The sequence below is a fragment of the Mustela erminea genome, chromosome 5 (genome assembly GCF_009829155.1).
Source record: "Mustela erminea isolate mMusErm1 chromosome 5, mMusErm1.Pri, whole genome shotgun sequence".
Lineage (NCBI taxonomy): Eukaryota > Metazoa > Chordata > Mammalia > Carnivora > Mustelidae > Mustela > Mustela erminea.
Window position 1 is genome coordinate 62,480,523 of NC_045618.1, and position 18,158 is coordinate 62,498,680.

The following is an 18,158-nucleotide window of genomic DNA, read 5'->3' on the forward strand; positions in this document are numbered from 1 at the left end:
GATAGTGATTCTCAAATTGTATACAGGTTGATAACTAACTTAGAATTTTGTTTTTTGAATGCACCTGTTATGTGAAGGTTTGTGTGTGTAGGGAGGGGAGTGTCTCCAAAATGGTTTAATTAACAGGCACCACTTAAGGTATTTTGTTGGAATGGACTTAAATGTCTGCTTTGATTTCAGTTCACGATTGTCGAACTGATTGTTACTGGAACTTACATTATTATAGACTCTAAAAAGGCATACATACATGAAAAATTGACTGTTTCAGTATATCCCATCCTCTGGTTTTCATCAATAGTAGCAGAGTACCACTGGAGAACTAATATTGTTTTAAAAATTCTGTTGTCTCACACATGGATAGTTTCTTTATTTTACTGCAGCTCTTTAGCTGCATTATTTTATTTTTTTTTTTTATAGAAGCCTGGCATTTCTAAATTGGCTACAGAGAGGTTGAATTCTCTTTAGCTGGTCTTCTGTCTCTTTGTTAATTGCTGAGTAAGCTTTCTTTACATAGGCTATATCAGTATGTAAATTGGCATAAACAGTTTGATCAGCATATGTTCCTGTTCAGATTTTTTTTCTTTTTTTTCCTTCATATTTGAAACTCTGTTAATGTAGAACATTGAGAAAATATCAAAAGTATCAGAAAAGAAAAGATTCCTTGTTTACATTTAAACTTCTAGGAGTGATAAGAACTTTTTCCTTTTTTTATATATAGGAAGCTCTTGACATTCATGCAGTTGATGGGACAGCCGAAGAACCCTGTAGTCTTCAGGCATCAACCACAAACGACCCAGGTATTATATAGTTTAAAAGGAGAGAGATTTGTGATTTGGCTCTAGAAGGGAAAGATGCAATGTTTCTTTTTCTGTAGTGTACAGCAGCTTATTTTGTCATTGTTTTCTGAGTAGGTTGCAGAGCAAGAATTTCCCAGCTGGAAAAGGAACTGATAGAAGACTTGAAGGCCTTGCGGCATAAGCAGGTGATACATCCTGGTCTTCAAGAAGGTAATATTTAAAAATACATATATGCAAACCAATTTTTAATTTTGTTCTCTTTTTTCTCTCATTTTCTCTTTTCCCTCTTCTTTCCCTTCCCTCTTGTTCTTACCCATTTTTTGTTTTTCTTCCTTTCCCCCCATCCCTGATTTCATTTCTTTTAGTGCCCCTCTCAACTTGTGTTTTTTTCTCTTATTCTTCCTCTTAATTTGAAAGCTTCTCTAGTTTTTTTTTTTATCCTAAGAAAAACCTTCCCAACTCTGAAGATACTGTCTCTGTGAAGCATAATATCTTATGCATTTAAAAACCGTGTCATAATAAGAAATTGGTGTTTCTTCTGTCTTAAAACCCAGTATTTTCTTCCCTGTTTATCATTTTTAAGTTTTAGTTGCTTTTGTTTTTGTATGTTTTTTTGGGGGGGGGCCCTACTTATTATTTTATATACTTAGTAATATGTAAGTCTGTAAATAGAATACTTTCCTTATTGTGTGGCTGTCAGCATATTTTGTGTATTTCATGTATTGCTTGGGATGTCAGTTAAAATTTTCATTATTATATCTGTTTTGTTGTAATAAATTATCTTTGGCTTTGATTATGTTGCTTAATCCTCTATTTTAATATTGAAATCTATATTAGTCCTACCCCCTGCCTCCCCCAAATGTGCAGTCTTTCTGTGGTTTCACTTAATGGAAGCAGATGATCCTCCCTCTGACGTATGGTCAGAAGGTCAGTAGTAGCCTAACACTATGTCACAGTACCTACATCATTCACCTCAATTCATTTTATCATCTCACATTATCACAAGAAGAATGGCGAGAACAGTGTAATAAGATACTTTGAGAGAGAAAGACCATATTCCATAACTGTTATTACAGTGTATTCTTCAAATTACTCTATTTGTTATTGTTTTCTTTAATTTATAAATTTATAATTTATAAATTAAACTTTATCATAAGTGCGTATGTCTAGGAAAAAACATCGTGTGTGTGTCTGTGTGTGTGTGCGTCATGGTTTGGTACCAGGTGGTTTCAGGCATCCACTGAGGGTCTTAGAATGTACCCACTACGGGTCTTAAAACATATCCCTTGCAGACGAGGAGGACTTGCTCTATATTTATTACCATCATAGCAACTACTGACTTTCCCACTTGTTGTAAATGAGATATTGTAAACTGTGCTCCAATTTTTAGTTTCTTGTGTTTGATTTTAGGTGTACCTTTTTTTTTTTTTTTTTAAAGATTTTATTTATTTATTTGACAGAGAGAGATCACAAGTAGGCAGAGAGGCAGGCAGAGAGAGAGAGGAGGAAGCAGGCTCCCTGCTGAGCAGAGAGCCCCCTTTTTTTTTTTTTTAAGATTTTATTTATTTATTTGACAGAGAGAGGGAGAGATCACAAGTAGGTAAAGCAGCAGGCTCCCTGCTGAGCAGAGAGCCTGATGTGGGGCTTGATCTCAGGACCCTGAGATCATGACCTGAGCCAAAGGCAGAGGCTTTAACCCACTGAGCCACCCAGGTGCCCCAACTACCTTTTGGAGTAGTTTGAGTTTTTGCTATTAGTCAGCCCCCCTCCACCCCCCACCCCGGCCAAGGGATTGTTGAGCTGATTTACATTATATAATGGATCATTTATATAAGAACCTAAGCATTATATGCTAATAAAATGATGTGTAAGATGACCATTCAGTATCTAAGTCAGCTAGTAATACTTGAACTTTTGCTTTAATAAGAGGCTGCTTGTCTGACACTGTGATCTTAGAGGGGTACTGTGGTTTGTAATGGGACAGTTACAGTCACATCATAGTCTTAATGGTAAATAACATTTATTATCGCTTACTGTCAGCTTTCATTTCTGCTATTTTATTTAAATAGTATTCTCTTAACCTCTATCAGTTAACTTTTCCTTTATCTTTTTTCCTCCCTCCTACTTTCCTATTTTGGTAGTTATGTACTCCAACAATGTATAAATATCTTGCAGCCTAATCCTTACCCTTGTTTCAGTCTTAGTTCTAGAGGTAAATATATTCCATGCTCTCTGCTGGTCTTTTCGTTATGGTTTGGTTGCCTATTACTTCCTCGCTGGTTAAGGTTTAAGTGTGTTTTTTCCTTCCCCTACATACATTGTAGGCAAATCTGGTATTTTCCTCTGTGTAGTTGGGGTTCAAAGTCAAATGCTCCTAGAAACTAAGCAGGTAAGCAAATGAAATTAGCCTGATTTCGTGTACAAGGTTGGACTCTGGCAGGCTGGAACACAGGTGCCTCTTCTAAAGGGGCAGTCATAGTTGTGGATTATTGTCATATGGGAGGATTGGCATAGTATTTTCAGAAATTCTCATTGTTCAGTAGAAACTGAAGTCAGCATTTTTATGTAATGATGCTCAACTTCTAAGTTTTTTGGGCAAAGTGTTAAACACTGAGCCAAACAAAATGTGGGTGAGCCATCAGTGTTCACCTGCTGTACAGATTCTGCATTAGGTGTCATATATAAGTTTTTATTTAATCATCATGTTGTTTAAAATTAATTCAACTGTATTCTTACGTAGTTTTATTATTATTTTAAGATTTTATTTATTTATTTGACAGAGACATAGCAAGAGAGGGAACACAAGCAGGGGGAGTGGGAAAGGGAAATTTTGCAGGCTTCCTGTAGAGCAGGGAGCCCAATGTGAGGCTTGATCCCAGGTCTCTGGGATCATGACCTGAGCTAAAGCCAGATGCTTAATGACTGAGCCACCCAGGTGCCCCTATTATTTTATTTTTCGAAAAGATTTTTATTATTTGAGAGAGTGCAAGTGGGGGTAGAAACAGGGAGCAGGACGAGCAGACTGCGTTGAGCATGGAGTCAGACGGGGGCTCAGTCCCAGGACTGCACCATCATGACCTGGGCTGAAATTAAGAGTTGGACACTCAACCAACTGAGCCATCCAGCTGCCCTATATAGTCTTGTTTTATCTATCTATCTATCTATCTATCTATCTATCTATGTTTTATTTATTTGTCAGAGACAGAGAGAGAGAGAGCACAAGCAGGGGAAGTGACAGAGGGACAGGGGAAGCAGGCACTCCGCTGAGCAAGGAGCCGGATGCAGGACTTGATTCTAGGACCCTGGGATCATGACCTGAACAAAAAGCATATGCTTAACTGACAGCCTCCCAGGTGTCCCTATTTTTTTAAAAAAACAGTTAAATCTGTAATTCATGTGGTGCTGTTCATAAAGTGTGAGGTAGAGATCTGTTTTGGATTTTTCTATTTTGTTTTGGCAGATATCCCTCCACTCCTCAACCTTTGTTTCTTAAGACTTAGAATTTCAGAAAAATGAGTTACATTGGCTAAGTATTTGTAACTGGGATTGAGCCAATCACATGTTCCTTTAAGGTCCCTCTCTAAAAATTGGTGATTTAAAGAACTTGTTAAATTTTACTTCAGTAATGTCATTTCTTTCCCTTTCTGTTAACTGTGGAGTTTCACTATTCTTTAGAATATAAACATTTAAAAATCTTTTTGTGGGCACCTGGGTGGCTCAGTCGTTAAGCATCTGCCTTCAGCTTAGGTCATGGTCCTAGGGTCCTGGGATTGAGCCCCGCATCAGGCTCCCTGCTCAGCAGGAAGCCTGCTTCTCCCTCTCACACTTCCCTGCTTGTGTTCCCTCTTTCGTTGTGTCTCTCTCTGTCAAATAAATAAAATCTTTAAAAACAAACAAACAAAAAAAAACCACATCTTTTTGTGCTGGAAACTTGAAAAACTTACTAAGATTTTTGAGCTTGCTCTGAAGTTCTGGAAGAAGTGTTAAGCCTGAGGAAGTGTTTTTATTGGTGGTGGTTGTCTTATTGTTAAAATTAAATAATCTTTTAAAAATTTTTTAAAAGATTTTATTTATTTATTTATATGACAGACAGAGATTGCAGGTAGGCAGAGAGGCAGGCAGAGAGAGGGAGGAAGCAGGCTCCCTGCTGAGCAGAGAGCCCGATGTGAGGCTTGATCCCAGGGTCCTGGGATCTGAGCTGAAGACAGAGGCTTTAACCCACTGAGCCACCCAGGCACTCCTAAAATAAGAATCTTAATGTTGTTTTCCACAGGACTATATTTTTTCTGTCTCCTGTACTATCCTATGTACTAACTTGGAGGTACTACATCCAAATTGATGTATTTCCTGTCAACCTAGAAATTACCATCTGGTTTTGAACTTTAAAGGTATTTTTATACAAGCATTTCTACTTCACTGCTACCAAGTCAATTCTATGTTAATTAAAACATTTTTAAAAATATTTAATTTATTTTAGAGAGAGAGCGAGCGTACACGCAAGCATGTGTGCTCACAAGAGTGGAGGGAGGTACAGAGGGAGAGGAAGAAGCAGAGTCCCACTGAGCAGGGTGCCAAATGTGAGGCTCTACCCCAGGACCCTGACCAGGATCATGATCTGAGCTGAAGGCAGGTGCCTAATGATTGAGCCACCCAGGCACCCTAAATTTTTTTTCTATTTTAGTTAAGTTTTAGGTTTGTAGTAAAATTGGGAACATAACAGAGTTCCCATATACTCTTCATTCCGTTTCCCTTATTATTAAATACATCTAACATTAGTATAGAATATTTGTTACAATTAGACAATATTGGTATATCAATATTAACTGAGGTCCATACTTTAATCAGATTCCCTTATTTTTTTTTATTTCAGGATTCCATCTAGGAAATCAATTTAGTAGTCATGTCTTCTTAGGATCCTCTTGGCTGGGACAGTTGCTCAGATTTAAAAATTTTTAATGACCTTGACAATTCTGAGGAGTACTGGTCAAATATTTTGTGGAATGTCTTTCAGTTGAGTTTCATCTGTTGTTTTTCTCATGGTTAGATTGTGGTTATATGTTCATGAGAGGAAGATCACAGAGAGGGAGTGCCATTTTCATCCCATTGTATCAAGGGTACATTTTATCAACAATCACTGACCTTTCCATGCTGTACTTCTTAGAAGGAAGTCACTGGGTAGTCCATACTTAGTGGGAAGTTAAGCTCTACTTTCTTGTGGAATATGAGGTAGAAATGAGCATAAATTAATTGGAATTCCTCTACAGCAGAGATTTCTTTTTTCCCCAATTTTTAAAGAGTTTTTATTTTAATGCCTTTTAGTTAACATACAGTTATATTAGTTTCAGGTGTACAGTACAGTGATTTACTAGTTCCATACATTACCCATTGCTCATCACAAGTACACATCCTAATCCCCGTCCCCTATTTCTCCTGTCCCCCTTCTCCCCTCTAGTGACCATCAGTTTGTTCTCTATAATTAAGAGTCTGTTTCTTCATTTGTTTCTCCCCTTTTTTCCCGTTGTTCATTTGTTTCTTAAATTCCACATATGAGTGAAAAGGAATGGTATTTGTCTTTATCTGATTGACTTACATTGCTTCACGTTGTACTCTAAAGGGCCATCCATGTTGATGTTGTTGCAACCTATTTATTTATTTATTATATCACTATGAACTTCTGTCAGTTACAATGTTAAGTACCTTTATGGCAATCTCTTTAGAGCTCTGTGACTGAATTTTAGTTAAAAAATACTGAGTGTTGTTAAATTGACAACTGGAGCTTTTCTTTTTTATGTAGATTTGCTCTTTTATGCTGGTTAGTTATATAGGAGTTTATTCCTCTTGAGTGTGTTTTGTTGGGTGCTTTATATTTTAGTGTGTTTAGTTGGGGTAGACAGTTTTTAAAATGTTTATTTTTTAGAGAGAGAAGTGGATGAACATGTGTAAGTGAGCACGTGCGCACAAGCAGGGGGCAGGAAGGTAGAAGGAAATGGGGAGAGAGAATCTCAAGCAGACTCCATGCCTAGTGTGGAGCCTATTGGGGGCTGAGTCTGAAGACCCTGAGATCATAACTGAGCTGAAGTCAAGAGTCAGATGACACTTAACCAGCTGAACCACCCAGGCATCCCAGGCATTTTTTTTTTTTAATTATGGTTTATGATCTTATGTGATTCTTCATTTGAATCTGAATTTAGGAGTCTTTTTTTTGTAATGGTGCAATAATATGTTTTTAGGAAGTAGTTCCTAATCTGGTGAAAAGGCCAACGCATTTAGGAATGTAGTTCAGTTTAAACTGTCCTAGTGGAAAGGATTTTATTTTTTGGGGGGGATATGCTTTCTGTGAATTATTTAGCTATCTTCTGTACAAGTTAATCTCATTTATAGGAAACTAATTAAGTCTAGGTCTCATGTATGTGCTAAATAGGGGATTTTCTTGCAGGGCAAACATTTCACAATGGTACAGAGAAGCTAAATTGGGAATTACTTTGAACATTGTCTATGTGCCATTGACTTCTACTTTTATGGCTTTAAAAAATTGATAGGTATATTTAAAATAAATTTCATCTTGTTTTTAGAACTTGCTTTCACTTTTGGAGGAAAGTGGAAGTTTAAAATAGAAGTAAACACAGACAAGAAAATAGAAAAAACAGTCTCTAAATTTGATTGTGTGGGGTCTAGAGTTTGCAGGTCTGTGTATGGGTGCTTTTTTTTATCAACTTAATTCCTTTATTTTTACCATCTATGTAGGCAGCTATTTTGGCAATTTTGGGTCAATAATAATAGTATTTTTCTCTTCTCAAAGAATTAGAGTATCTTACTTTATCCTGTGTTTAGGATTCAGTTCTTACTTGAATTTCTGAGTATTTTACTTTGTGGTTCCACTCTGCTGTCCCTTCCCACCTTTCTTAGTTAATTTTACTTATTCTAACTTAAGAATTACAGACTCAGTAAAAATTTCACCACATTCCCTTGGGCTTTTCAAGTATTATTTCTTCTTGGTTACCTCTCTTGGGACTTACTTACACCATTGTAACTACTGATGAGTCAGTTGGGAAAATAGCATTAAAGCCCCTTGAGGTCTGGGGAATGTCTTTTATCTCTATTACCATCTGTATTACAGAGTATTTCACAAAGAAGGTGCAATAAATTCTTAAAACATAAAACTCATTGTAGTCGATTTATTTTACTGATGAGGAAGCGAAAGCCAAGAGAAATTTAGCCCAAGCACACGATTAGAAACCAGTTGTTTTGACTCCCAGTCTTATTTTCCCCTGATTGACTGGAAACATGAGGAAAGAATAATTGCTTAAAAGATTTTATTTCTGGGGTGTCTTGTGGCTCAGTTAAGAAGCCTAGTCTTGGGGTGCCGGGTGGCTCAGTGGGTTAAGCCTCTGCCTTCAGCTCAGGTCATGATTTCAGGGTCCTGGAATGGAGCCCCTCATGGGGCTCTCTGCTCAGCAGGGAGTCTGCTTCCCCCACCCCCCTCTCTGCCTGCCTCTGCCTACTTGTGATCTCTGTCAAATAAATAAATAAAGTCTTAAAAAAAAAAAAAAAAAAGAAGAAGCAGAGTCTTGGTTTTTGTTTAGGTCATGATCCTCAGGGTCCTGGGATCAAGCTTTGTGTCATGCTTCACACTTGTAGGGTGGGGGAGTGTCTGATTGAGGGTTCTTTCTCTTCCTCTGTCCCTCCCCCTGCTCATGTGCATGCCCTCTCACTCTCTCAAATCGGGGCACGTGGGTGGCTCAGTCGGTTAAGTGTCTGACTTTAGGTCAGGTATGAACTCATAGTCCTGGGATTGAGCACTGTTTGGGACTCCCCACTCAGTGGGAAATCTGCTTGTCCCTCTGCCTTCCACCTGTTCATGTTCTCTCTCTCTCTGTCTCTCTCAAAGAAGTAATAAAATCTTAAAAACAACAACAACAAAAAAACCAAAAAAACCCACCACCAAATCTTATTTTATTTTTAAGCAATCTCTAGACCCAGTGTGGAGATTGAGCTCATAACCCCCGGATCAGGAGTTGCATATTCAACATACTAAGCCTGAGAGGTGCCCCTGGAAAGAATGTTTTATTGATGTTAATAGGAATCATACCATGTACTTAAATAAAATAAAAATAAGATACAGGGGCACCTGGGTGGCTCAGTGGGTTAAAGCCTCTGCCTTCAGCTCAGGTCATGATCCCAGGTTCCTGGGATCGAGCCCCACATAGGGCTCTCTGCTCAGCGGGGAGCCTGCTTCCTTCTCTCTCTCTGCCTGCCTCTCTGCCTACTTGTGATCTCTGTCAAATAAATAAAATTCTTTAAAAAAAAGAAATAATAAGATACAATATTTAAAGAACTGGGCTTGGGGCGCCTGGGTGGCTCAGCGGATTAAAGCCTTTGCCTTCAGCCCAGGTCATGATCCCAGGGTCCCGGGATCGAGCCCCGCATCGGGCTCTCTGCTCAGTGCAGAGCCTGCTTCTCTCTCTCTCTCTCTCTGTCTCTGCCTGCCTCTCTGCCTACTTGTGTTCTCTGTCAAATAAATAAATAAGATCTTAAAAAAAAAAAAAATAAATAACTGGGCTTAACGTACTAAAATAGCATAGTGATTCAGTGATCTCCTTTGTTAAGGTAAGTTCTCTGTGGTGGATATACAAATTAGCCATAAGAGTTTGTGGCTCATAATCTGTCTAATGCCTTCACCTTTCAGGCGATGAGTATTATGTAAGCCTTTTATTAAAAACCTGTACCTAAGATTTCTGATAGCTATTAATAGAATACTTAATACTTTGAACTCCTTTTGGCTTCAGTTTTGTTAAAATTTAAGTTAAACACTTTACTGCACAATAATTTGAAGCTAGTAATTCACAGATGAGTGAATACAAAGTAGATGATGGTCATTAGTAACAGAAAAATATAAATTCAAGAATAATAGGATATAAATTTAAAGCAAAAGATTGGAACAGGTGACATCAAATATTGAAAAGAAATTGGATCAGCAAGAGCTCTTATGCACTACTGGAGGGAGTATAAATTGAGAGTAATTTGGCATTATTTAGTGCAGACTCCCAATTAGTGCATTGTTGCACATGGTTATCCATGATGTGTGACAATAATAGGCTCTTGAGATAGTGATCTCCTCAGAATGGCCAAGCTTGACAAAGGGTAATTAATAACTGTAGAGCTGGTTGCCTCTAGCGAAAAGCAGCCTCAGGTTTATCCCAGTTTGTTGTATAATTACCTTTTAAAAAAAGATGTTTATTTCTTTGACAGAGCACAAGTACAAGCAGGGGGTACAGCAGAGGGAGAGGGAGAGGCAGGTTGCCTACTGAGCAGGGAGCCTGATGGGACAGGAGGTGGCAGGACTTGATCCTAGAACCCTGGGATCATGACCCAAGCTGAAGGCAGACACTTAACTGACTGAGCCACCCAGGCACCCCTAATTATCATTTTATGTGCCATTACACAAGAAGTATTCAGAATAACTAAGTGTATCATTAACCTTTTTAGTAGTAAATATCAGACTGTACAGATGACATAGAAGATAATTTTTTTTTTTAAAGATTTTATTTATTTATCAGAGAGAGAGGGAGAGAGCGAGCACAGGCAGACAGAATGGCAGGCAGAGGCAGAGGGAGAAGCAGGCTCCCTGCTGAGCAAGGAGCCTGATGTAGGACTCGATCCCAGGACGCTGGGATCATGACCTGAGCCGAAGGCAGCTGCTTAACCAACTGAGCCACCCAGGCGTCCCTAGAAGATAAATTTATTAAAGAGTATCAGATGACTTACACAATCTCTTGAAAACACACAAAACACAAAATGCCAGAAAAACACACTCTGGGACTGTGCAGTAGGGAAAAATGCCCACATTACTTTGACTGAATGCGCATATAAGCAGTCCCACAACATTGGACAAGCACCACCATTTTCAGTAGGGACACTGCACACTATGCATACAGCTAGGACCTTGGTTACTTCTGCCTCTAAAAATTCTTTACTTGGCCAAACACCATCACCCTCATTCACACAGTTCTGCAAAGTATCCCTTCATGGTACTCTTGCCCAAATTGAAGTCTTTCATGGTACAGTTGATCAGCAAAACCTGTGTTACATGTCTGCACATAAATTGCAAGGGAAGGTAGAAAGTGATTTTTTCCCAGTACCTACCTTGAAGAGGTTGGGGTTATAATGGAGAAAAGTAACAGCTAGTAAAAGCTAGGGAAAGGGTGTTCAAATATTTTGGACAGCCACAAGTATGTTGAGCACTCACAATCCAATACATGAAAGATGAATATGCCCTGTTATATAGCAATTCCATTCCTGGTTAAATGCTACAAGGAAAAGCTAAATGCACTAGAGAAGCTCTTATACATCATCTCTGTGATACACATTTTTTTTTTAAAGATTATATTTATTTATTTGTCAGGGAGAGAACACCAGGAGGGGGAGTGGGAGAAGGAGAAGCAGGCTTCCCGCTGAGCAGGATGGATGCACATACTGCATAGTATTCCTGGATGTGGGGCTTGATCCCAAGACCCTGGGATCATGATCTGAGCCAAAGGCAGATGCTTAGGGACTGAGCCACCCAGGTTCCCTGTGATACACTTTCTTGTACACAGTGAATAATTACATGGGTGCATTGCTTGTAATTGTTAAAAGTAGGAAAATGGGTGAAGGGAGCTGGGAGTAGTTACAGGCTTTCAGTTAAGGGATGAGTAAGTCACAGGGATGCAAGGTACAGTGTAAAGAATATAGTTAATGGTATTTTAATGTTGTGTGTACTCAAAAAATAAAATTAAAAAAAGTTAGAAAACAACCTAATTCTCATCTGTAGGGGAATCGTGAATAAATTGGGTAGTACTATATATTCATAATCTGGAGTAATGTACGGTGGTGAAAATAAATGGTCCACAGATAAATCTGTCAGCATAGACAAATCTCAGTCATAAAATGTTAAGGGAGGGGGGGAGCTCACCAAAACCTCTAAAAGGATATGTCGAGTAAATATTTTCCCAAAAGATTACCTCTTAATCTACAAATAAGTTATAATATTTATAGGCTCAGTTAACCATAAACAACACTAATGGATTACTAGGGAATTAGAAACCCTAATTCAGGCCAGAAGCTTAGTCAATGACAGATTTGTATTGAAAGTCCTAGAAAGTCTCTGGATCACAAAGGATCTTAATTCTGCTGTGTTTATGTATTAGTTTTCTATTGCTTAACAAATTAGTGTAAACTTAAGACATACTGTTTCATTTACTTTCGATTGGGAGTTTGGGCATAGCTTAACTGGGTCCTCCGCTTAGTGTCTCACAGTGCTTTAGTCAAAATGTCAGGTCTGGTTTCTCCTCAGAGGCTTGACTTGGGAGGATTCTGCTTCCAGTTTCCCTCAGGTTGTTGGCAGAATTTATATCCTTGCAGCTTTAGCAAGATGGGTGATACATGCACCCATAGTCTCATAAACACCAAATCATGTACATCCCATCCCTTTTGCCACTTTTTGTATGTTAGAAATAAAACAAAGGTCCTATCTGCACTTAAAGGAGAGGGAGGAGTAAAGAAATATGTAGTATTAAGAGGTGAGGATCATGGGCCGCCTTAAAGTCTGTCTCTAACTTTTTATTTTTATTTCATTTTTGCTTTTCACTCCCATTTTACTCTCTCCTCACACCTCAGAAGTTTTAAAAAAAGGATGTAATTTGTGTTTCTTTTTCCTTGTAGTGGGCTTAAAATTGAATTCAGTGGATCCGACAATGAGCATTGATCTTAAATATTTGGGAGTACAGCTACCTTTGGCTCCAGCCACTAGCTTTCCTTTTTGGAACCTTACCGGAACCAATCCTGCCTCTCCTGGTGAGTGTGTGGCATTTGTAAAGTCAAAGTTGTGATATAAGTAAAAAACTGCCTTTGTTAGAGACATTTAGGATATTCTAAGGTAGATTTTTTTGCCTAGTGGCATAATCTTAATGATTTATGCATTTTAGATTAAGGTTTTTTTGTGATTAAGTTTTGCTAACTACTTAGATATTAAATATTAGTTGACTTGAATTTTGGTAATCTCTTTTACTTTTTCTTTTATAGATGCTGGGTTTCCCTTTGTTTCTAGGACAGGGAAGACCAATGACTTCACCAAAATCAAGGGATGGAGGGGAAAGTTTCATAGTGCTTCTGCATCTAGGAGTGAAGGTAATCAGCTTTTTAAAGAACTGTAAATGTGTTCTGAAACATGTGGCCAAAAAGCCTTTTGTTAAAAGTAAGATTTGGTGGTTTTTCTTCATCTTTCCTTTATATGCTATAAAATACAGGGCAAATAAATTGCTTGCTAATGTCTGTTCATTCCCTATGTTCCATATCCCTAACCATGTCAGGCTTAAATAATCCATGTACGTCTTTTATTTTATTTTATGTTTTATTTTTTTAATTTTTAAAAAAAAATTTAAATTTTTAATCATTTTTTGTTTTTATTATTATTATTACTATTTAAAAAAAATTTTTTATTAACATATAATATACTATTTGCTCCAGGGGTACAGGTCTGTGAATCATTAGGCTTACACATTTCACATCACTCACTATAGCATATACCCTCCCCAACCTGCACCCGCTTTTCAATTGTACTGCCTTTCTGTTACTCCTACAGTTATTTTTTAAAATTTTCATTTTTTTAGAGAAGCTTGACGGACTGAGCTACCTGCATTTACCATAATCACCATTCTCAAGTATTACTTCAGAACTGTGTACTTTATAGCTATAGAGTGATTCTTGACAGCATTACAGTCCAAGGAAAACTTCTAACCCAAGCATTTGGACTGTGTGCCTATTGGTCTCCTTTCTTAGTGCTTTTCCCATTGTAGTTACTTGTGGTTTTACATTCTAGCCAGGTAAATTTATCATGTATCCAAAATAGTTTTTCTCATCTTTGAATCTCTCCAAAGTGTTACAATAATATAATGCTTGTCTGTCCACTACATTTGCTTTTTCATTCCTTAGAAACTAAATTTTATACTTCTCTTTTTGTGCCCTCACCTCTTCCCTTGTGTTTTATATCAGAGTCCAGGTATTACAATCTATTAAACAATCTCAATTGGTGTGTTCTCTTGAAGTTTGACTTAAGTATATTTTTTGTTCTTATGTTTTTACTTAAATGTGGTTTCTCTGCTAAGGTCATAAGTTGTCAGAGTTGTAGACTCTTACCTTAATGTTAATTTATTGTTGGTATTTCACCAAAATTAATGTATTTATATGTAATGAGATGGTTTGAGATGGTTTTAATGTAATGAATGTATGATTCCATCTCTTCATTTGGTTTATTAATAGTATATTGTTTTTCCTATGTTTAGAAGATTAAGGACAGTTGAGAAGATTCAGTAGCTTATAACTTAATGCTCTTGGCATTTTTTAGTTTATTTTTCTAAAGATCTGCCATATGTTTCTTTAAGTATCTGCATCTCCTTATTTCTAGGTGGAAATTCTGAAGGTCCACTGAAAAACCGTTCTGCTTTCTGCAGTGATAAACTAGATGAGTACTTGGAAAATGAAGGCAAACTGATGGAAACCAGTATGGGTTTCTCTTCTAATGCTCCTACATCTCCTGTGGTATACCAGCTTCCCACTAAGAGTACCAGCTATGTACGAACACTTGACAGTGTACTAAAGAAGCAATCTACCATTTCCCCTTCTACCTCCTACTCTTTGAAGCCTCATTCTGTGCCCTCTGCCTCTCGAAAGGCAAAGTCTCAAAACAAACAGACAACTTTTGGTGGCCGAACTAAATCATCTTATAAATCCATTTTACCCTACCCTATTTCACCAAAGCAGAAACACACTCAAGTGATTCCAGGAGATAAGGTTGCCAAGAATTCTTCAAGTACTATCACAGAAAATCAGGTGAACAACTTTGTTGTGCCAACTTTAGATGAAAATACATTTCCAAAGCAAATTAGTTTGCGGCAGGCACACCAGCAGCAGCAGCAACAGCAACAGGGAACTCGCCCACCAGGCTTGTCTAAATCCCAAGTGAAGCTAATGGACCTGGAAGACTGTGCACTTTGGGAAGGAAAACCAAGGACCTATATCACTGAAGAGCGAGCAGATGTATCCTTAACAACTCTGCTTACTGCTCAAGTAAGTATCTGATGGTTTTTTTTAGAAGTGTATTAGTTCATGGTTGGAAAAAATTAGGTTAGTAAGGGGAAATGTGTATGGGCTTTTTGGCGGAAGGATAGGCCATTTAGTTATCTTAGTGATAGGATAATTAAGGAGATTTTCTTGGTTTGTTGTTGTTCTTAGACACCTTAGTGTAGATACCCTCCTGCCAGTAGAGGGGGACAGTACAGTTGTGCTTTTGGATAATGTCTTTCACCTTGTATGAAGTCAGCTGTCCATTCTGAAAATCTCTAATTTCATTCTCTAGCATGTGGGCAAGTATGTTTGCTAATCTTGTTAAAACCGCTTTGAAAGTTCTCCTTAAAAGGTACTACATTTCAGAAAATTAAAAAATTATAGACCTGTGGAGAAAAAGCTTTTGTGTTTTATAAAATTTTATATTGAGAATTTTTCACTTACCGATTTACCTGTCTTAGAGCAGCCTCTGGTGAACATGAAATGATACAATAGCGTGTGACTAATTTTTTTTTTTTTTTTTGGTCATGAAATTTGTGCACCTTACCTTCCATTTTTAAATTATGTAAATAAGTTCTAGACCTGAAGATGATTAGATGTTTGGATTAAATACACAGTGTGTCCTTTATTATTAATCATTCCTAAAGACTGTTATGTACATATTATCCCATTCCTTTCTATTAGTTACTGGAAAGCAGGTGTCCGCAAAGTATTTCAGTAAAGGGCCAGGTAGTAAATATTTTAGGCTTTGTAGGCCATATACACTCTGTTGCATTTACTCATGTCTGCTTTTACAGTGCCACAGGCGTTTTGTGTTTCAGTGAAACTTTACGAAACAGGCTGAATTTGGCCTGTGCGTCTTGTCAACCCCTGCCTTTGAACATTACGTGTGATTTCTTTTTCTTTTTCTTTTTCTTTTTTTTTTTTTTAATTTTATTTCTTGATTTGACAGAGAGAGACCGATGTGGAGCTCATCCCAGGCATGACCTGAGCCAAAGGCAGATGCTTAACCACTGAGCTGCCCAGGTGCCCTGAACGTTACATGTGATTTCCATTGAGAATAGATTGATTGCTATTGATATTCTGGCTCATAGTTAATTTAAATATTCTCTTGACTTGGGGTACCTGGGTGGCTCAGTGGGTTAAAGCCTCTGCCTTTGGCTTGGGTCATGATCTCTGGGTCCTGGGGTTGAGCCATGCATCGGGCTCTCTGCTGAGCAGGGAGCTTGCTCCCCCCCAAAATCCCCGCCTGCCTCTCTGCCTACTTGTGATCTCTCTGTCAAACAAATAAATAAAATATTTAAAAAAAAATTTCTCTTGACTGCGCTGTGCTTTAGAAAGGCAGATTGTTCAGAGTCCTGGTTATATTTATGTTCTTTAAATATACTGCTAATCTTGTGCTATTGGTACTGAGTGTTTAGAGTCCAAAAAGGCAGACCAGTATATGACTTGTAAGTTGTGGATGGTGTTGGGGCATGATTCAGTAGATTTACAATTCTTTATTTTAACTTTAGGCATCTCTCAAAACTAAACCCATCCACACAATCATAAGGAAACGAGCCCCTCCATGCAACAATGACTTCTGTCGATTGGGTTGCGTGTGTTCCAGTCTAGCTTTGGAGAAGCGCCAGCCTGCTCACTGCCGCCGACCAGACTGCATGTTTGGCTGCACTTGTTTGAAAAGAAAAGTTGTGCTTGTTAAAGGAGGATCTAAAGCTAAGCATTTCCAGAGGAAAGCTGCTCATCGTGACCCAGTATTTTATGATGCTTTGGGAGAGGAACAACGAGGAGAAGAAGAAGAGGGAGTCAGGGAGGAGGAAGAACAATTGAAAGAGAAAAAGAGGAGGAAGAAGCTAGAATACAGTGAGTATTAACTGAGAATTAAAAGTGTGTTTGGTTATTTAACATATTACTGTTACTTATTTTAATCCTTTAATCAGTGGTCTAGAAAGAATTTTGAGAAATTCTTATTATCCTTAAATGCTCTTTCTTTGTGGTTTGTGTGATAATGTTTGTTTGTACACACACACATACACCTTTTTAAAAAAACAGAATTTTTCTTTAGAAGATGGCTTTTTTGTGCTCCATTGGAATCATTCATTTGGACTTCCAGAATGCCTTTGAAACTTCTATTTTTCTGTGTCTCCCTTCTCTTCCTGTGTTCTTTGAATACACAGATGATCAGTATAATCCATTTCCCCCTCCAGCTTTTATTGAGGTATAATTGACAAGTACCCTTGCATATGTTTTAAGTGTACAATATGACGATTTGGCATAGGTATACATTGTGACATGATTTTATCACAGTCAAGTCAACTAATCCATCTCATTATTTTCTAAATGAAGAGATTTGTAACAAGACCCTTTGGTTCTGGTTTGAGCCATTAACCAGGTGATTGGAGTTTTGGTGACAGGATAAGGGCGTAACTGAGTTAAGCATTATGTACTATTTTGAAAAGCTTATTTTTCCTTTTTTGATAAAATAGTCTGTTGTCCCACCAAATTACATACTAAATCATTCTTGATTTTTTTTCCTTTCTACTGTATCTTTTTATTTTGTTCAAATACATTGAATATATTTTTGCCATACAATTGAAGAGTTTTTTGCTTCTTAGTTTATTAGGAGACTAAATTCCTTTTTTGGCAGTTTATATTTACATTCACGTTGATTACCACATACTTATTTAAGTCATAATAGATGTTTTATGTTCTTCCAGGATTTTCTGTTAATAGACTTGTGTGCATACATACATGTTTCTCTAGAAATGGAATTGCTCTGTATATGGTATCATAACCTTTAAAAATCTGATATAAAGTCATGTTTTGTTTTCCGTATATAGACCATACAATATAGATCTATATTATAATTTTAGTTTAAATGGCTTCATGTTATTACAGTCCTTTTGGTCAGACATTCAGCCTTTTTATATATTCTTTATTATAAACAGTACAGTGATGATAGGCTATTAAAAGTGGAATTGCTGTGGCAGTGATAGCACTTTAAAGGTTTATAGATGTTTCTGGAGTTGTACCAAGGTACACATTTACCAATAGTTGGATAGTGCTGGATTTTCTATGCTCTTAACTGGATAGTTCACCTGATAGGCAGAAATTGATACTTTGTTTTAAAATTTATAGTTCTTCAAGTAGTAGGTTTATTGACCATTTGTCATAAACTTGCTTCTGTAAATTTGACATTTTGAATTCTTTGCTTTTATTGGCGTCACCTATGTTTTTCCCTGCATTACTTTTTTTTTTTTT

General features: G+C 37.4%; 1 protein-coding gene across 26 annotated transcripts in view; it reads left to right on the forward strand.

The window, feature by feature from the left end:
* The window catches only part of MGA (MAX dimerization protein MGA), a 166,794-nt gene that overhangs the window by 103,500 nt on the left and 45,136 nt on the right, over positions 1-18,158 (forward strand). For all 26 annotated transcript variants that reach the window (XM_032343365.1, XM_032343362.1, XM_032343381.1 and 23 more), the window contains exons 4-9: positions 719-797; positions 912-1,007; positions 12,498-12,629; positions 12,858-12,962; positions 14,239-14,900; positions 16,412-16,760. In XM_032343365.1, coding sequence (XP_032199256.1) covers positions 719-797; positions 912-1,007; positions 12,498-12,629; positions 12,858-12,962; positions 14,239-14,900; positions 16,412-16,760 — 1,423 coding nt within the window. The remainder of the gene's footprint in view (positions 1-718; positions 798-911; positions 1,008-12,497; positions 12,630-12,857; positions 12,963-14,238; positions 14,901-16,411; positions 16,761-18,158) is intronic.